This window comes from Dromaius novaehollandiae, chromosome 8 (genome assembly GCF_036370855.1).
Source record: "Dromaius novaehollandiae isolate bDroNov1 chromosome 8, bDroNov1.hap1, whole genome shotgun sequence".
Taxonomy (NCBI): Eukaryota; Metazoa; Chordata; class Aves; order Casuariiformes; family Dromaiidae; genus Dromaius; species Dromaius novaehollandiae.
The window spans coordinates 8,420,414-8,438,004 of record NC_088105.1 but is presented as its reverse complement, the minus strand read 5'-3'; the positions used below and the strand labels follow the sequence as shown (position 1 = coordinate 8,438,004).

The window sequence follows — 17,591 nt, the reverse complement described above, 5'->3', positions numbered from 1 at the left end:
AATTCCATTGTTTCCATGTTAATAGAGTACCAATGTTATTGCCCCTTAACCATAGGAGTAAATAGAAGATGAGTATGCACAGAGGTTGACTAAATACTAGGTGTGTTCACTCAATTTTTTTGCTTTTGGTCAGCATGCAGTGTATATAAAAGCTTTTTGCTTAAAAGAAGCAGGGGAGAGAGGAAAAAGAGCCTCTCTAGTATAGACATATCTTGCTGGAAGAGAAGTGAATCTGTAATTTGGACATCCATAACTGTGTCATGTTTTGAATAGAATCTGTTGAAATTACACAACTTACAGTGGAGTAATGGTGACCAATTGTGTTTCTTTACCTGATTTTGCAGATGGTAACCTTATAATTAACGTTATTCCCTCTCATGTGTCAATACTAGGAACTTGGATTTTTCGAAAGGCCACCAGGCAATTACAGGAGATAAGGAAGGGCAGCAACGTAGGATACGGCAACAGCGTCTGATCTTCACAGGCAAATGGATTGCTGACAACCAGCCAAGGTAATTGCACATCTGTAGTACTAGCTTTTGTGTGTTTTAGTTGCAGCTGTAAGTGTTAGGTATTGCAGGTGCCAGAGACAAACTCTTTTTCTCATTATTTTACAAAACATTTAGATGTGAATGCAAGATGCTGATGGTGCTAATATAACATTCTGTGGGTCAGCATGCAGTTGTTTTGCAATCTAATTACGGTAGGGACTATGTTTGGAGTAAAGCATTGTATTTAATAAGGCCCTTTTAGCGATACTGCAGCACAAATGAGATAAGTGGAAACAGAAGTTGAAGGGGCAGCAAGGGTGCTAGCATGGGTGTTTGTGCCATACTGGAGAATGCTCTCAGCTCAGAGGTGTAACATCTTCTTGTTGCCAGGGTTGAGATGCATGTTGAATATGTTGACTTTCTGCTTTTGTAAATTGGGGAGATGGGTGACTCTGAAAAACTATTTCTATTTGCTGTTCAATTCCTTTTTGTCTTTTTCAGGTTGATTCAGTGTGAAAATGAGGTAGGAAAGCTGTTGTTTTTGACGGAAATCCCGGAATTATTACTAGAGGACCCTAGTGAAGCCAAAGAGAGTCTCACCTTGCAGGAAACATCAATTGCAGAGCCACTATCCACAGATGGGAGCCCTGGACTCAAATCTGTTCTGTCCACTGGCAGAAGTCTAAACAACAACTGTGATGCAGGAGAAAAACCAATGGTCACATTCAAAGAGAACATTAAGCCGCGGGAAGTGAACAGAGAGCAAGGGCGAATCTATCCACCTAAAGATGTGGGTAGGGAAAGAAGGGACTATAGCAAAGGAATAGTAGCCAATAAGAATGATGGAAAGAAGGATAACAATAAAAGAAAGAACGAGACCAAGAAATGTGGCTTGGATAAAATGCAGGAAGCAGGAAAGCAGAACGTGGCAGTTCAGGTAAGCCATTAGATCGAAGGGATACTGCATCTTAGGCACTATGATGTCTGTGTCAGGGCCAGCTGAGTTCTCACTGTGGGCCCTTGGGTGTTCCAGCAGTACACGTAACATGCAGGAAAAAATAGAAGCACATCTATCCCAAAGACCAAGTATTAGTGATCTTGTGGTCTCTGCCCTTTTCCTTGATGCTATCTCAGGTTATTTGGGAGAGAAAAGGTAAAAAGTCATGAAGGTGACTTTGTTGCTATTACGACATTTTAAAACAAAGACTTCAGCTTTTGTTCCAGAGATAATCCGGGCTACTAACACAGCTCACATGGTCAGTTGTGAGTCATGTTCTTACCCATGCTAGGATCTGTTGTGAAGGAACTGGATACTTTGCATTCTTGGTTCAGCAGACTTGTGCATATTCAATAAATTGAACAAGTCTCAAAAGCTGAACATGTCTCAAAAGCATCCATTATGTGCATGGAGTAAGATCCTCTGCACTGTGTGTGCAGTAAGGTGGCCCTCTGAGGAAGTAAGGAAAGCTGGCTGCTGTTCTTAAACCATAATTCTATATTGAGGACACTTGTTCAAAATTATAGTTCAGATCATCTGTTCTTGGTCATCTCTTTAGAGACATGCTTTTCCCCCCTACTTCTGTGAGCATGACATAAAAAGTGAATTTACTGTTCTGGCTTCCCCAGAGTCGCAGTAAATAAGGGTAGAGAACTTCAGAGTTCCTCTGATCTGTGCCTGGCTAACTTGGCTCTATCTCAGCCATTCCCAAGTGACATCTGGGGACTCCTAATGATAGTGATGGAGATGCCATTGTTTGCCTAGAGAAACTCAGTTCTTCACCATTCTTGCAAGTAGAAATTGCTTCCTAATGCTCTTCATTTCCCTTGCCACCACGTAAGCCTATTGCTACTTCCCACAGCAGGTCGGCAGAATAACGTAACTCTTCCTCTTCGCCACTGCTTTGAAGGCCTGTGTTGCCGTGATCTTGTTTACAGGTTGGACGATGGAAGGTCTGAACTGACTGTGTGATCTGACTGATAGGGGACTGTGGTTTTGCATGGGTGTTACCAAGGAGGGGGGAAGAAGTGGCCTACAGAAGCCATGTGGTGATCATTCATGAGTCAAAGAATAAGTTGGTTTTCAGATACCAGTCTCTTAGGTAGGTGAGTTAAGATAGTAGGTTCTTTATTTATATCTGGCGTGTGGTTGCAGGCCTGAGCACAAGTCCCGATTTCAGCATTAGGGCCCCTATCTTGCAAAACTGCCTATGGACCTAGGCTTGAAAAAAACCACTGAATCTCCTGAGAAGTGTGTATTTGTTTTGATAGGAAAAATATTTGAACACAATTGATTTATCAGAAGTTTGTTTATCTTAGTCTTAAGTTTTTTCCTGGGTTTGTAGGTCTTATTTCAAGCCTGACTGCAGCATATTCTGTTCTGACTTGCTTGGTCACTCTTCTCTTGCTCGATAGAAATTAATTCTGACTTTTTAGTTCCACCAGCTGTTTTTGTCTTGGTAACTGCACCAAGAAATTTCTTTCGTTTTACATAGTTCAATGGACTTATTTCCCCAGACCTACTCCAGATCATACTTCCCACCTTGTTAGGAGAATCCAGTGTATGTTTTGTACAATTAGCAGCCTGTTAGAGCCCTGCGTTGGCCTTCTTGATGTTTCAAACTTTATCTACTCAACAGCTCATCGCCTTGGATGTTCTAAATGCTACAAATGTTGCAGCTCCTACTTTTTAAAACAAAAATGTTAGGAACGTTAGACAAAAGTGATTAGTCCTGTTTCGCAGATAAGTGGACTGCTTGCCCACTCCAACAGGATCATGGAAGCTAGGCGTAAATTGATTCTCCACTCTCTAGGGGCGATATCCTAGGTGCAAGGAAAGGTAAAATGCAAAGTTGCTTAAGATAAAGTACCCTTCAGAGGCCACTGTGGTGAAATGCTGTTTTCCCCAGGTGCCAGATGGGAACCCTCAAGATGACAATCAGTCCTTTCAGGCAGCTCATCCCTCTGCTCGTGGGGTGTAGGTTAAAGGGTTTGTGCAACCGTAACATTTAGAATTTCCTCCAGACTTTGTTGTTCAGATGTTCTGACTGTGTTTCACAGGATATTTATGCAGTACAGATGTAATGATGAGATGGCAACACTGGTAACTTCATGTCCTGATAACACGTTTACAATATGGAAAGGCCAGTAGTATTCTGAAACTTAGTCTCAGACCAGTTCTTCTTTTTTAGCTTATGCTGCCCTACGATGGATAGAGGTGGGCTAATGGTTCCAGTTAACTGATTCTCCAAGCTCTCCAACAAAAACTGGAGAAGTAAGGCTTTGGTAATATGGATACTTTTGAGCTGAGGTCAGGCAGAGACAGGGCAAGCAACTTAAATTTGGTTGACTTGGATTAATCAATTTTAATTATTTAGCTTTTAAAAATTAACTATGAATCATGTAGAGGGTTTTTTGGAAGCTTCCTTTGGAAATGTTTTATTGCAGCTTTAAGTTTATAATGGACGAGACTCTCCATGTTTCAAAGTCCCCTTGTGAGAAGAGTGTCTTTGACGTCTATGACATTTGTGTAAAGCAATGTGTAACTGTCTCAGTATGTGTTATTTAAAAAAAAAAAACATTTGGCTCATTGTGGAGTAAAAAGGGACAATACGAACGTTGAATATACAGAATGTGATGGATGGGAAAGGTGGACAGTGAATAGGAAAGAACTGGCACAAGAGGGGAAGCAGGCGCTGCTGCATCATTCATGGTACCTGGCATCAGCCAGGGCCTGCAGATGGAATTTCCTCTCGCCTTTTCCTAGTAGGAGATCAAAAATACACTTAAAAACTCCCAGTCTGACAAACTACTTTTTTAATGAAACACCAAAAGTAAATGACACTTCCATAATTTCTAAATGGGGAAATTCAGAATTATTTGAGAAAGACTAAAGGAAAAGTTTGAATGCATCTACCCCTTTACCACTGTGTTTTGCAAGAGAGGACCTGCCCTCTAAGTCCTTTCAATCCAGTAGCTTTAAATGTTGAAATAAACCCCACAGAGTCTTTTTATGGGTTTTTTTTTATCCCTGATAAAATCCCTTTCTTTCAATCACCTTTGAGGCTTGGCTTCAGGTCTGCTCCCTGGGTCCTTTCTGTATTGCCCAGGTTCCTTGCTTGCTGTCCTTTTCCTGCCTGCTTCATCTTGCGTTCCAGGCAGTTCTGCCGAGCTGAACAGAAAGGGAAAGTAGTCTTCCCCTCTGTCTTCCTCTCCAGGAAGACCCAGACTGCAGCAGAATCAGGTAAACATTACATTACATTCTTCTCTCTGCCTTTAACTGGTGCAGCTCCTTTAACCAAGCATACAGGAGTTACACGCTAAACTTGCAACAGGTTAAGCACTTCTGCTATTTGTCGTATGTGCTCTTGGTCGAAAGAATTTCATAATATGCAGGGGGTTGTGCCTATGCTGCGCTGCTAAGATTAGGTTGAAAAGTTCCCTGGGAAGATCTTAGTTTGTTTTTTTGTTTTTTGGGTTTTTTTAAAGGTGCTGCAGGTAAGTAGCATGAATTAAGTTGAAGCAGTGCCTTAGGAAAGGTGTAATAGAATTTGGATTTTTGTTTTGTTTTTAAAGCACTGCAGGTGAGCAGCATGGTAAGTAGCAAAAGTTCTTCATGTGGTCTGAGGAAATTAATACATCTGCTTTCCTCTCCTTTGCTAGAGGAGGAGCCTCTTGCAATCTTTTCAGTAGATATCTTTATTGCACTTTTGTGAGACAAAGAGCGCCTGAGCAAATGGAGTAATTTGCCTGAGGTCAGGGAGTAAGGAACTGAACTTGTGTGTTCCAGACCTCCTCCAGCTACTTAGGGCAAAGAAAGCAATCTCTCAAACACTTTGAGAGTTCATTTTTGGCTTGAGACGTGATGTGGATAATTGCTGAAAACATGACCTGAGTTTGTGTCGCTTTCTTTTGGATTAGGTGAAATCGCAGACCGAGATGAGGAAGACTCCGGTGTCTGAAGCCAGGAAAACACCTGTAACTCAGACTCCGAGTCAGGCCAGCAGTTCCCAGTTCATCCCCATTCATCACCCAGGAGCCTTCCCTCCCCTGCCGAGCCGGCCAGGTATTTTGTTGGGTTCTTCTGAAGTGTGATTTCCCGTTGACTGCAAAGAAAATTCTGTGATGGAAGTTGTTGCAGTCTCTCAAGGCAGTAGCTGTTTTAATGAACATGTGTTGTCATGTTAAGTATCTTGCTGTGTAGTAAAGAAGGAGCGTAGCAGAACTGAAACAAGACAAGTAAGATTCCTAGTACTTTGGAATCAAAGTTTGTCATGAAGTCTGCCACCTTGCTTCTCAAATGGTGGGTACAAGATCAAGGAGCTTCACAGTAGGCTGTTTTTGTAGCTCTCGAAAACATGACACACTCTTCTGCTAGCTCAGGAGTAAGCATTCGCTGTATATAGTACTCTCTAATAAAAGATCAGTCATACCGCTTTCTTTTTTAAGGCTCAGTTTCTTCTGTAGTGGTGCTCATGTTTTAAGCTGTAATTTGCATGGTGGCGTTTGCTGTTGTTGTTCCACTGCGTGTTCCTGTCACACCTCGCTCTCTGCCTTTGCGTGCTGAATAGCTGGAAGCTGTATCTTCCCGAAGAGTCACTGCAGCTGCTATGTACGATTGCTCAATTATAAGACAGAGGGACCTCTTCCCCGTGCCAAAGTCAAAATAAAATCTGGCCTGCAGAAAAAGTATTAGAGCTTGCCTTCCACACCTGGCTTTACAATGTGTACTACAGGAAAGGAATTGATCTTGCAGATATGAGGATTTGTTTGCTTACCATCTGTCCCTTTAGCTAAATTAATCCTAAGACTGGAGATCCTCTGGGAAGAGGCAGTAGACTTATGAAGTTCAGTGTCTGAAAATGTGTGTTTGAGGGGGTGGGAACTTTGGGAGTACTGCATCAAAAATCCCAGAATGATGAAGGGAAAAGGTGGTGATAAAGTAGGGAGGGGAGAATCTCCTGACTTCCTGAGATACTGATCTGGCTGGCTGTTATCAGTGACTGGAATATTGCAAGGAAACTCGTGACCGAACTCTGAATTCCCCTGTGATCATAGCGATGTACTTGCGAAGGTGAAAAACATCTTGCATGTATGCAAACTGTACTTAGTGTTTTCTGTCCTCAAGTTTTAAAGGTGAACAATGGAAAAAAATAACACAATGCTTTGTCTAGGGCGCCATTTGAGGCATAAATTGTGGTTCAAGGTATGTTTTTATCTTTTCAAGGATTCCCACCTCCGACGTACGTTGTCCCCCCACCTGTGGCTTTCTCCATGAGCACGGGGTACACCTTCCCAGGCGGCGTTTCCGTCCCAGGAACCTTCCTCCAGCCCACAGCTCACTCGCCTGCAGGAAACCAGGTGCAAGCTGGGAAGCAGTCCCACATTCCTTATAGCCAGCAACGGCCCTCTGGACCAGGGCCCATGACCCAGGGACCTCAGCAAACACCACCTCCTTCCCAGCAACCCCTCTCATCGTTACCAGCTCAGGCAACAGCACAGTCTGCGAGCCAGTTGCAGGTGCAAGCACTGGCCCAGCAGCAGCAGTCCCCTACAAAAGCTGTGCAGGGCCTAGGGAAGAGCCCTCCGCACCACTCTGGATTCCAGCAGGTAAGCTTGAATGACATGATGTGCTAAATTTTATTAAAAATGCGTCGCAACACTCAAGAGTTACATTCCTGAATTAGCTTTTAAACAACCTCTCACTATGTACTTTACTATGGAATTTTAATCTGTGAACTTTTGGGCAGATTTGAAAAAGAGATGGAGTTTAGTGAGTATGAGCTTAAGATCCTGTAACTAGGAGGAGGGTACCTACTTGAATGGAAGGTGGTTTCTGCTTTCTGCCTGTTTCTGTTTGTAGGCAAAGTACGAAGATGTTTCTGATTAGTATTTCTGTCTTAGGCCTTTCTAGGTGTGATTTCCTGTTTGAGTAATGAGGATTGAGTCAATCTTCACCCACACTTCTCCTTTCTTTTTGGCTACCTGGGTCACTCTCTTGGTTCCCTGACCCTCATGCCTACTAGTTTCATGCTCACATCATACTTGAGAAAATCTCCCTTCTGAGAGTGATCAGAAGGGAAATGGTGAGACCCACCTGTTTGGGGTAGCAAATACTGGTTCAGTACCTTAGTTAAAGGTGTGTAAATCCTTGGTAAAGGTGGATTAGAGTGAGGATAATGCTCAAGCATTGGCATAGAGCTTGAGTAGGGAGTATCACGTGCCCATCAAGACTGAATTTTGGTGAATAACGTAGCAAATCAGAGTATCTATAACTAGTCAGCCAGACTGTTAGTTTGAATGAAGTTAGGCATTCAGTTAACATTAATTGTTCCTACCTCCTGATGAAAGCCTACATCTCTGCTTCAGTACCCCCAGACCGACTCATCAAAGCAGCTCTGGAACCCTCCTCAAGTCCAAGGCTCGCTGGGGAAGATCATGCCTGTAAAGCAGTCCTATTACCTTCAGGCCCAGGACCCTCTAAAACTATTTGAACAGTCATTACAGCCTCCTGTGATGCAACAGCAGCCTCTGGAGAAAAAAATGAAGCCTTTTCCAATGGAGCCATATAACCAGAACCCCTCAGAAGTCAAGGTGCCAGAATATTACTGGGACTCTTCCTACGGCATGGCTGATAACAGAGTGATGGCACAGCAGTCCAGCATGGACCGCAGGGGAAAACGGCAAGGAGTCTTCCGCCCAGAACAGGATGCTGTCTCCAGGATGACCTTTGAGGTAAAGATCTGTGTTACACATGACGAAAATCGGTGAGGCTCCAATATTCCTGACAGCTTAGTAGTTTCCCCAGTTCAGGAATGCCCTGTAGCTTGAAGTGGATCAATGAGAGCCACCTTCTGGCGGTTTTTTTACTAGGGAGTTGGGTATTGGACTGCTTTCTAGAAACCAATAAATGAGATACCAGTGACTCCAGTACTGGAGTTGCCACTTTAGTTGATTTATGTGTGAGATCAGACTCCAGAAAACTTAGTTTCAAGTCGGGGTGAATCATAGGCAGCATAGATGTGACATTGATCTACCGTGAAGAACCTTGTGAAAGTCCAAAAATCCATATCAGCCTGTAGTGAGTCTCTCTCCTCTTGTGGAAGATACCCTGGCAGGTGGAGCAGCATGGCAGTTGACAGCGTTAGCAAAAATTCTTATCTAGCAACTGATGAAAACCAAAAAAGCTATCCAAACAACTGCAATTTGGTTATTACCCTTTAGCCTTTACCCTTTTAAACTCGTAGTGCCCCTATGATACCTTGTATGTTGAGTGGCTGAGGCTGCAATAGTCAGACTGAAGCTAGAAATCGAGGGTGGTAGGGAGAGCCTTGTCCTCTTTTCTTCATTTTCTTTGTCTTGCAAATCCCACCAAGCAGCCGCAGAACTTGCCTGCCTTGCTTCCTTAGCTCTCGGCTGCACTAATGGTACTCTGCTTCCATTCGTGCACTTGTGCTTCACGTTGCTGTTTACAAAACCTGCAGTCTGCTATTTATTAACAGTCCTGGAGTTGTCTGGGAGTGCTTTTGATGATATTTATAAGGAAAGTTAAACAGAGGCCTTTTAAAATCTTTGGTCAGCTATGCCTCTGTATATGCACTCAGGATTTCTAAAAGGTCGGCTGAGCTCACTTAGCTTATCCTGCGGGGAGAAAAGCCAGCCAGCGTACGGGAGACTGCCTCTGCCCTGATGTCAAGCTGTGGTTTTTAGATGGAGACGGGGTCACAATCCTGTTCTCGTGCCTAAAAATGGAAGTCTTGCCTTGTGGCAGGCGCAGTGCGGCGCAGACGGAGGCTGTGCCCGTGACATGTCTGCTTTAGGCATTTCCCGCAGCACGCAAGTTGACGAGTTTGACCAGCCCCTACCAAGGTACGGCAGGGCGCTTTTTTTGCCCAGTGGCCAGGTTAGTTGGACCGTAGACCTAGGGGCCCCTAGCAGTGGAAATGAGTCTTAAGGTTTTAAGCTCCACAAAAGAGGGAAAATGCAAACGCGATTTCAGTTGTAAGGTAAATCACTCACAGTTCAGCTATGGGAAGATAATTTAAGTTTTTTGTTTGTTTGTTTTCCCAGATAAATTCATGTTTGTTTTCTTTGCCTTTAATGTGAAAACAGATCCATCGTTTGGCACTGGTGCAATGGGAAACGTGCTCCGTTAACTGCAACTAGTTGCCGATCATTTTGACAGTACCGTTTACTTGACAGAAGGATGCAGTGTTCCTCCCAACATGCGTTAGGCTGCGTGGCTAGATTGCTTTTCTGCTCAGCGTTTCTCTCCACGTACCTCCTCTCATTTCAGTTGCTCCCCTTTCTCTCCTCCCGCTTTTGCATGCTGCCTTCTTACTTTGCTGCGATAGCCTGCCTTTCTCTCGCTGTCTTCTGCTGTCCTGCTTGGGTTTAGCCTCGCTCCACGCCTGTTCTTGCTCTTCCCCTCTCTGCCTTCTGTTGTCTCACGGTGCTCATTTCTGTCACTAGGACCCCAAGAGCTCCCCTCTGCTTCCTCCGGACCTGTTAAAGAGTCTGGCTGCCTTGGAGGAGGAGGAAGAGCTGATTTTCTCTAATCCTCCTGATCTTTACCCAGCTCTGCTGGGGCCTCTCGCCTCTCTTCCTGGACGAAGCCTCTTTGTATGTATTTGACTTAATACTGCTGCTTCTCACTCTAACTGGCATCTTTCTTCTGTGAAATTTGTAAGATATGTGGCATTCCTTTCTCCTCCCCATCCCTCCGCTCCACTTCTCGCCCGCCACCGTTGAGCTAGTCAGTCCCCGTGGGAGAGGTCAGACAAGCCGAAGGCTCCGGGTAGCTGGGGAGACGGCTTTGCCTGTGGCATGCAAAAGCACGTGGCTTTTGGTCCAAATCCAGGCCTGTTTGTTCAGAAATCACAACAATTGCTTTGCAAACACGGTCCCCAGGAAAGCCAGCGGTGCTTCATTCACCGGGCTTGGTCATCTGCAGTCGTATGGGCTTGGGAATGAGGGCGAGGGTGCGCGTGGTGCAAGAGTCAGGTGTGGCAAGTATCGGACTTGAACAGTGCACTTTATTTTATCTGCCCAGAAGAATTATATTAAGGTGGCAGGAAACTACCGTTTTAAATGCAGAAGAAATTGCAAAAAACCCAGAATGATTTTTAGAAAATGGCAAGTGATTTGCCAAATAATGAGTAGCTTTTGTAGAAATACGGTGAATTTGAACAGGCTGAGAAATATCTTTTTACTTTTACGGGTTAAAAACCTTCCTAGCTCACTAGCCAGAGGGCCTTTGAGCTGCTGAATTTATAAATTACTTCTAAAAATGTAGTGTACCTTTCTAGTATGGCTACAAACATGTTCATTAAATATTAGTATTTCAGATTTGTAGCAGTAAAAAGGCAGAGTTATTTGTGACTGTACTTGATCTCTGGTTAATAAGTCTATTCTTCAGTTATTTTACGTGTAATTCCAAATAGCCAGTAGCATTATTGACACCCAGTCCTGTCTCATTAGGTACCTGTGCTAAGAAACTAATATCTGCTTCCCCAGCAGCTTCCTTTGAAGCTCTTGCGGTCACAAATGGAAGGAGAAGCGTCTCTGTGCAAGCTGTGCGGATGTGCAGAGTGCGACCTTTGCAGGTCTTAAAACGTGCTTTCAAAGTACAGAGTCGTCCCTGTGGTGCAAATCTAACCAGCTAGGAGCTACTTACCAAGCAAACAAGGCTATTTGTCTTAGGCTCACAGGATCAAGGCAGAAAGATGCTCGATATTAAGACTATGCTAAAGAAAAGGGCTCTAGTTCAGGCTTTTGTTATTTGATCAATAAATTTAGAAAGATCTGACATGCTGAGCTGGTATGAATGTAAGAAGGGCTTCTTCTGGAACAAGACTACTGCCTTAATTTTGGATCACGCAGTTTTACTTGGGTGTCATTAATTCTACGACTAAATTCCTCTGTATTCGTGGTCCACCAGCCCAGCTTTTTTATTTTGTTGTGGTTTGTTTCAGCAATAGCTGAGCTGATTTCTTCCCTACATAGACTTGTTTCAGATACGGTATTTCTCACTCCTTAATCCTGCTAAGAACTGAAGAGAGAATTGAGAAGTATCCTGGAAATAGCAGTATGAGAGGAGGTTTAGCTGACAGAAATGGTCATGCTATATAGTATCTCTTAATGTGGCACCTGGGAAGAGTTTTGGAATGTCTGTTAGAAGGATCTGATCAGGTGTGAGGTAGCGCAGGAAAGGATCCTGTCTTGTTTGTACAAGGTTTTGCGAGGCCATAGGGTTGGGTGGGTTTTCATTTTATTTTTTTTATTGGTAAGCCTGTCCCTTCTAAGTGTATCAGACAGTGGCAGCAGTCAAAGGCAGAGTATCACACTTAAGATCTGCAGTGCTATTCTATCAGTGCAGTTTGTTGGAGACAGCTGTATCTGTTTTTCTTTTTAAGATATTAATTACAGTTAGTAGGGAAATAAATGATTTTCTTCATTTGTTAGCTCGTTCCCCAATCCTCTAAGATACTTAAGCTAAAATATGGGATTTTTTTTCCTCCCTCTCCATCTTGTTTTTAATGTTACAAAGAAGAACTTGGCAGTTTTTCATAGCATAATTTTTTCCTGTTCACTACCCTGAATGCTAACTGCTCTTTTTACCTTTTTGGTTTTTGAAGAAGTCCTTGCTGGAAAAACCATCAGAACTGATGTCTCAGTCGTCATCTTTCCTGTCCCTCAGCGGCTTTTCCCTTAATCAGGTATGTAAGGACCAAAATCTGCAGCCTCTTGCACTTGCCCTTAAACTAGGTTGCGTGTTAGAAATCTGGGCATATCCTTTAGTTCAAATAAATGGCAAACTTGAAAGAAATCCATGTTCCTAATTTCAGTTCATATCAGCAAGATGCATCTTACCTTTTTTGGAAATTAGTTCTTTTTCAATTTCATCCCATGCTATAATTCTGCAGGAATTCTGTTGAGTCTTGCTGAATTCATGGGCCGCTTTCTCTTAGGTACTTCTCAAAGTTATGTTCAGTATAGATTCTCTTTTATTTTAATTTTTTTATTCCTGAGCAATGGAATACTCATTGTCTTCCAAAGAGCTGAGCACAGTCTTGACCCAGTTCTTGTGAGCATTGTGAATTTAAAGGTCTTGTGAAGGCTTTGCAGTTCAGGTAGGAGAAATTAGTCCTGATGCAGCATGTGATGGACTTTATATGAAATAAAATCTTCAGAGGAGGAGGAGGAGCCGGGGAGTAAAAAGGGAGTCAGTGAAGTATTTTCATTAATAACTTTTCTCTGTACAGTGTTAGTGTTTCAAATAAATCTGATACTTAAACTCTCAAATTCATTTTTGGCAGGAAAGATACCCAAATAACAGCATGTTCAATGAGGTATATGGGAAAAACATGAATACCAGCACAAAAACAGAAGTCACCCCTTCAGTTGCCCATCAGGAGACTTCACTCTATTCTCTCTTTGAAGGGACTCCGTGGTCTCCATCCCTTCCAGCCAGCTCAGGTAATCTTGGTACGATTTCTCTCGTGTGCAGTGACTTAAGAGGATTTGAGTTAATTCTGAACCTACTGCAAGTTAAATGTAATTGGAAATTAAAAAAATATCTGCTTAACAAAGTATTAAAGACTCTGTTTTTCTTTATCTATCCTCAGAAATATGAAGGGATTCTGTAATTATTATAGGGTAAGAATCTAAATTGTCATTTAAGTAGCTGAGCAGGATAAAAGTTTTAGGAGGTGTTAAATCATGAAATCTCATTAGCTTGGATTCCCGACAAGCATTTGGGAGTAGAGCTTTAATAACGCAAAAATCCCTACACTTTCAATCTTGTTTAGTCGAAGCAGGAAAGACTGGATTTCAAGATGTGGATTTTTCAAAGAGGAAAAGAACTGGATGACTAGTGTGTGTTGAGGAAAATCCGAAAGCCTTTTTCCTCTAAGGCAGGTCACAAAGTAAACCAGCTTTTCCTTTACTAATTTTCTTTAAAGATATAAAGCATATTATAGTCATGTCATGCTTTTATGCTGACTACAAATACAGAAGAGTGTGAGGGGAGGGAGAGAATTAGCCGCAACTAAGAAATGCGTGCATTTAGAATAACATCTGCTACAGTGAGTTTCTTGGTTATAGTGAGATTTGTGCCACCAACCAGAGGTAATCATTGTGGGTGAAATGGAAGGAGCTGCAAAATACTTCTGTGGAAGAACTTTGTTCTGGTAAACACATGTATGCATTACATGTGGTCATTCTGTCCTTGTAGGTACAAAAAAATTTTCACTCAGAATTGAGGAGTTTACGTTACGCTCATGTAATGGAGGGCATAAAAACTAACCTTGAGTATTGCGAACACTGGGCGATGGCAGAATTTGCAGCAGCACTAAAGTGCAAAATGAGGAGGGTTCTACCATTTCTCTTGACCTTTTTGCTCTTGCCTTGTAACCACTAGATCATTCGACACCAGCCAGCCAGTCTCCTCACTCCTCCAACCCCAGCAGCTTGCCAAGCTCCCCTCCAACCCATAACCACAATTCTGTTCCCTTCTCCAACTTCGGACCTATTGGGGCTCCAGACAACAGAGACAGGAGAATCGCAGACCGCTGGAAAACAGATAAGCCAGGCAAGTGCTGGATTCCCGGTTTGCATGAAGCCAGCTGTTGGCATTTGTTTTGCAAAGGTTTTGCTCAGTTCATTTTAACTTATTTCTTTTTCCTGTTTTAGCAATGGGAGGATTTGGTCTGGACTATCTCCCAGCAACATCGTCGTCTTCAGAGAGCAGCTGGCACCAGTCCAGCACTCCCAGTGGCACCTGGGCAGCCCAAGGTCCCCCTATGGAGGACTCCTCAGCTGTGCTCATGGAGAGCCTGAAGGTACATTTAACTGGAAGCTGTGCTCAGAAATGGGTGCTGATCTGTGGGGCTGGAAGATGGAGTGATGGGCTTTAGGCAGAGTTCGTCACTGCATTCCACGCATCAGAGTTCAATGTCAGAAATCGAAGGTTTTTCCTGCAGATTCACTTACGTAGGCAATGTGGGAGGTGTGACCAGCGCCGGAAGATGTCACAGTTTTTCAGTTCTTGCTGCTCTGGAATGTTTTGTGGAACAGGATTAGATTGGCAGAACTGGAAGAAATTAAACATTTGCTTTGACTGGTCTAAAATTAGTAATTGCTAATGTGGGATGAATTTTTATGGTAATGAGGATTTTGGAGGAGAATGAATTTTTTGAAGGGGAGCCTTTCTTTAGAAGGCCTTTGGATAGCTTTTGTGTTAAGCAAGGTGTGAGTATCGAAGGGAAGAGGGGAAAAACAGTCTCTACTTTCTCCTCTGTAAGAAGGTAGCTGTCTTGAGCAAGAAGGTGCTAGTGCTGACTGTTTGTTTTTAGTCCATCTGGTCCAGCTCCATGATGCATCCTGGCCCTTCAGCCCTGGAGCAGCTGTTAATGCAGCAGAAGCAGAAGCAGCAACGTGGACAAGGCACCATGAACCCGCCGCATTGAGAATGAGGTGGCAACCCTTGCAAACGAAGGCTCCATAAACCATGGCATGTTGGGTTTGCAGGACTGGCCCACACAGTCCCGTGCAGGTGGCAGCCCTCTCTTCTGTTCCTTGCTGTCAGGAGGGCGTAAGTGCTCCACCAACCCACTGAGTGTGCACAAAATGTCTGCAGCGCGAGAAAGCAACACCAGGAACTCTCCCACCCCTGGGCCCTCTGGAGGGAGAGAGGAACTGCTGTTTGTCTCACTCAGTAACCCGATATCACCGCCTCTCACCTTCTCCATCGTGCATGTCCCCAGCCACATGGGAAGTAAAAGCTGAGAATGAAGGGCAGATGGGAGAAGCCAATGAGAACTTCTCAATCCTTTTCCTCTCTTTGGGGAGATAAAATAGGAATCCATTAATGATTGCTTTGCTGACTGAGAATGTAGTTGAAATTACTCCTAAACATCTTTATTATTACTATCTCAGTAGTAAGATCACACTGAATTCTTCCGTACACAGACGTGCTTTGTAGTCGGTGTGTAGCAATGAAAGCCCCAGTTGCTGCTCTGGTCAGAGGGAGGTGGTGGCAAGGTGGGGCTCTATCTCCTGGGCTAGTAAAGGAGCTTCATGAAGGAGAATCTGGCACTTGACACCACTTCACCTTTCACTCAAAGGCTTTGGCCAGCCCCTGCGTGGGTTAGAGACTCCAGCGTGAAATGCCCTCCTCTCAGTAGGTGTTTGAGCTATAATTGGTGACATGGGGCATTGCAGCACTCTGCTGGACGAGCAAGTTAACTGCTATGGGGTTTTAAATTAATGTTTGATTCCTGTACATTTTACTGTAGCATAGTGGCTAGCCCCACAAAGGGCAGGCTAGTCTGTGCATTCACAGCCTGACTCATTTTAATAGGTAGGTAGAAAGCTTTCAATGTTTTTTTTTCTTTCTCTCCCCATCCTCCCATCTTTGCTGGGCGCTAGTAGTTTTATTACCAATGTGCAACACCTCGCAGAAAGTAATCAGGGGTCCAGCAGGACTGGGTAAAGACGACAGTCAGCCTGGACAGTGCGGAGCGTACAACCCCCCAAAGGCAACATCAGCTCTGCAAACCCCCCCCCCCCCCCCCGCCCACACACACGCAGCTGCAGCCCCCAACTTTCAGTTCCGGAGTGAAATTCAGAGCACCATGGACACACGTGTGTAACCCGCACACGGGAGAAAGCATAGTGCTGTTCATACATGAAAAGGTGCAGAAGGGAAAACGAAACATTTTATTTGCTATTTATTAGGGGGAAGGAAGACTGGAAGCTTCATTAAAAGGACAGCATTTCTGTTAGGTTTCCCAGGGAAGTTACGGAAACAATCTCAATGTCCATTTGCTGTGTTTAGCAGTAGGGGTTTGTGTGATGATTCAGGAGCTCTGAGCTGCAAATCAGCTGCAGAGCAAAGCACATGCAGGAGCCTAAGTGACACTGGAGTCGGGGCACCCCAAAGAATATAAAAAGGGAAGAGTGAGACTTAGTACCCTTTCTAGGGTACGAGCAGCTCCCCCACATTCTCCACCCTAGCAACATCACTGTTCTTTGTTGCATTTCTAAGACGTATTTCCTTTTAAAAAGTCCAAACAGCGAAGTTCCCACCCAGCGGTAATACGAACCAAACCCCTCTGTACTTCTCCCCAGCCCTCCCAGTTTGTGCGTTTGAGCTGTGCACCCAGGCAGCTGCGACATTCCGGCGTTTGAACTGTCACTGACTCTTGCACCCTAGACGAGCTAACCAGGTTCAGCCATCTCACTCCCGGCAGTGCCAGGGTCCCAGCCGCACCGTTCCACTTGTGCATGAGCGTCCGGGGTAGGAATGCGTCCGACTCCTGGCTGGGACTCCCCTCCCGCCCTCGGATGCCTGGGGTAGCGAGGCAAGGGGACCCCAACAGAAACTGGTTTGTGTCGTAAGCTTTTTTTGTGTTTTTTGTCTGTCTGTGCAAGAACTGCAGCTGCTGAAATCAGCTTTGCCTTTAATTAAACCATGTTCTCTCCATCCAGGTCTGTGCGTAGTCTTTATTTCCTGTGTAACTCAACTTCACGTTTTTTAAAAAAAGCGTTATTTTTCTGGAGAAGTCAGAACAAGGTTTGAAAACTGATTTGTTTGAAATAGAACTAAATAAATTGCAGAGATTCAGTGCAGATAATTGGAACGTGGTTTTCTGCTGCCTGTGTATGTGGTTTATGTATGGACCCAAAACTCTGGGATAGGAGTAGCTTGCAAAGCTGTTTTTCAGTTGCAGGGTGGATTACTTGAAACTTGTAGAGCACACTCTTTGGGGGTTGGAGGCTGCAGATCCTTCTGCTGTTGACCTGCATGTAAATCAGGATGGCACTTCCACTTGTTGGCTCTTCGCAGCCGGTTCCCAAACAGCATACTCCAAATTTTGTCAAAGGCATGTTAAGGAGACTATGGAGATGTCCTGCTTTTGAAATGTCAGTTTATTTTATCCGGATAACTCTTCAAAGGAAGCGCCTTTTAAAATATGTATTAGTATTTAGGCTACTGGGGAGGGTGGGGCTCTCAAGAACTTGCATGCTATGACCAGAAGTGGGGAAACACTGCCCTTAGCCTCTTCAAAGCATAGAGCTCCTGATGGTATGGAGATCTAG

General features: G+C 44.0%; 1 protein-coding gene across 6 annotated transcripts in view; it reads left to right on the top strand.

Annotated features, from left to right (window-relative positions):
- The window catches only part of SMG7 (SMG7 nonsense mediated mRNA decay factor), a 52,680-nt gene extending 35,706 nt beyond the window's left edge, over positions 1–16,974 (top strand). For 5 of the 6 annotated variants that reach the window (XM_064515581.1, XM_064515578.1, XM_064515580.1 and 2 more), the window contains 11 exons: positions 393–512; positions 993–1,428; positions 5,409–5,553; positions 6,715–7,097; positions 7,857–8,222; positions 9,960–10,109; positions 12,125–12,205; positions 12,806–12,965; positions 13,909–14,079; positions 14,181–14,329; positions 14,843–16,974. In XM_064515581.1, coding sequence (XP_064371651.1) covers positions 393–512; positions 993–1,428; positions 5,409–5,553; positions 6,715–7,097; positions 7,857–8,222; positions 9,960–10,109; positions 12,125–12,205; positions 12,806–12,965; positions 13,909–14,079; positions 14,181–14,329; positions 14,843–14,956 — 2,275 coding nt within the window. In that variant the 3' untranslated portion in view covers positions 14,957–16,974. The remainder of the gene's footprint in view (positions 1–392; positions 513–992; positions 1,429–5,408; positions 5,554–6,714; positions 7,098–7,856; positions 8,223–9,959; positions 10,110–12,124; positions 12,206–12,805; positions 12,966–13,908; positions 14,080–14,180; positions 14,330–14,842) is intronic. The other variant, XM_064515582.1, reaches the window with a different exon arrangement.
- Positions 16,975–17,591: the final 617 nt, after the last annotated feature.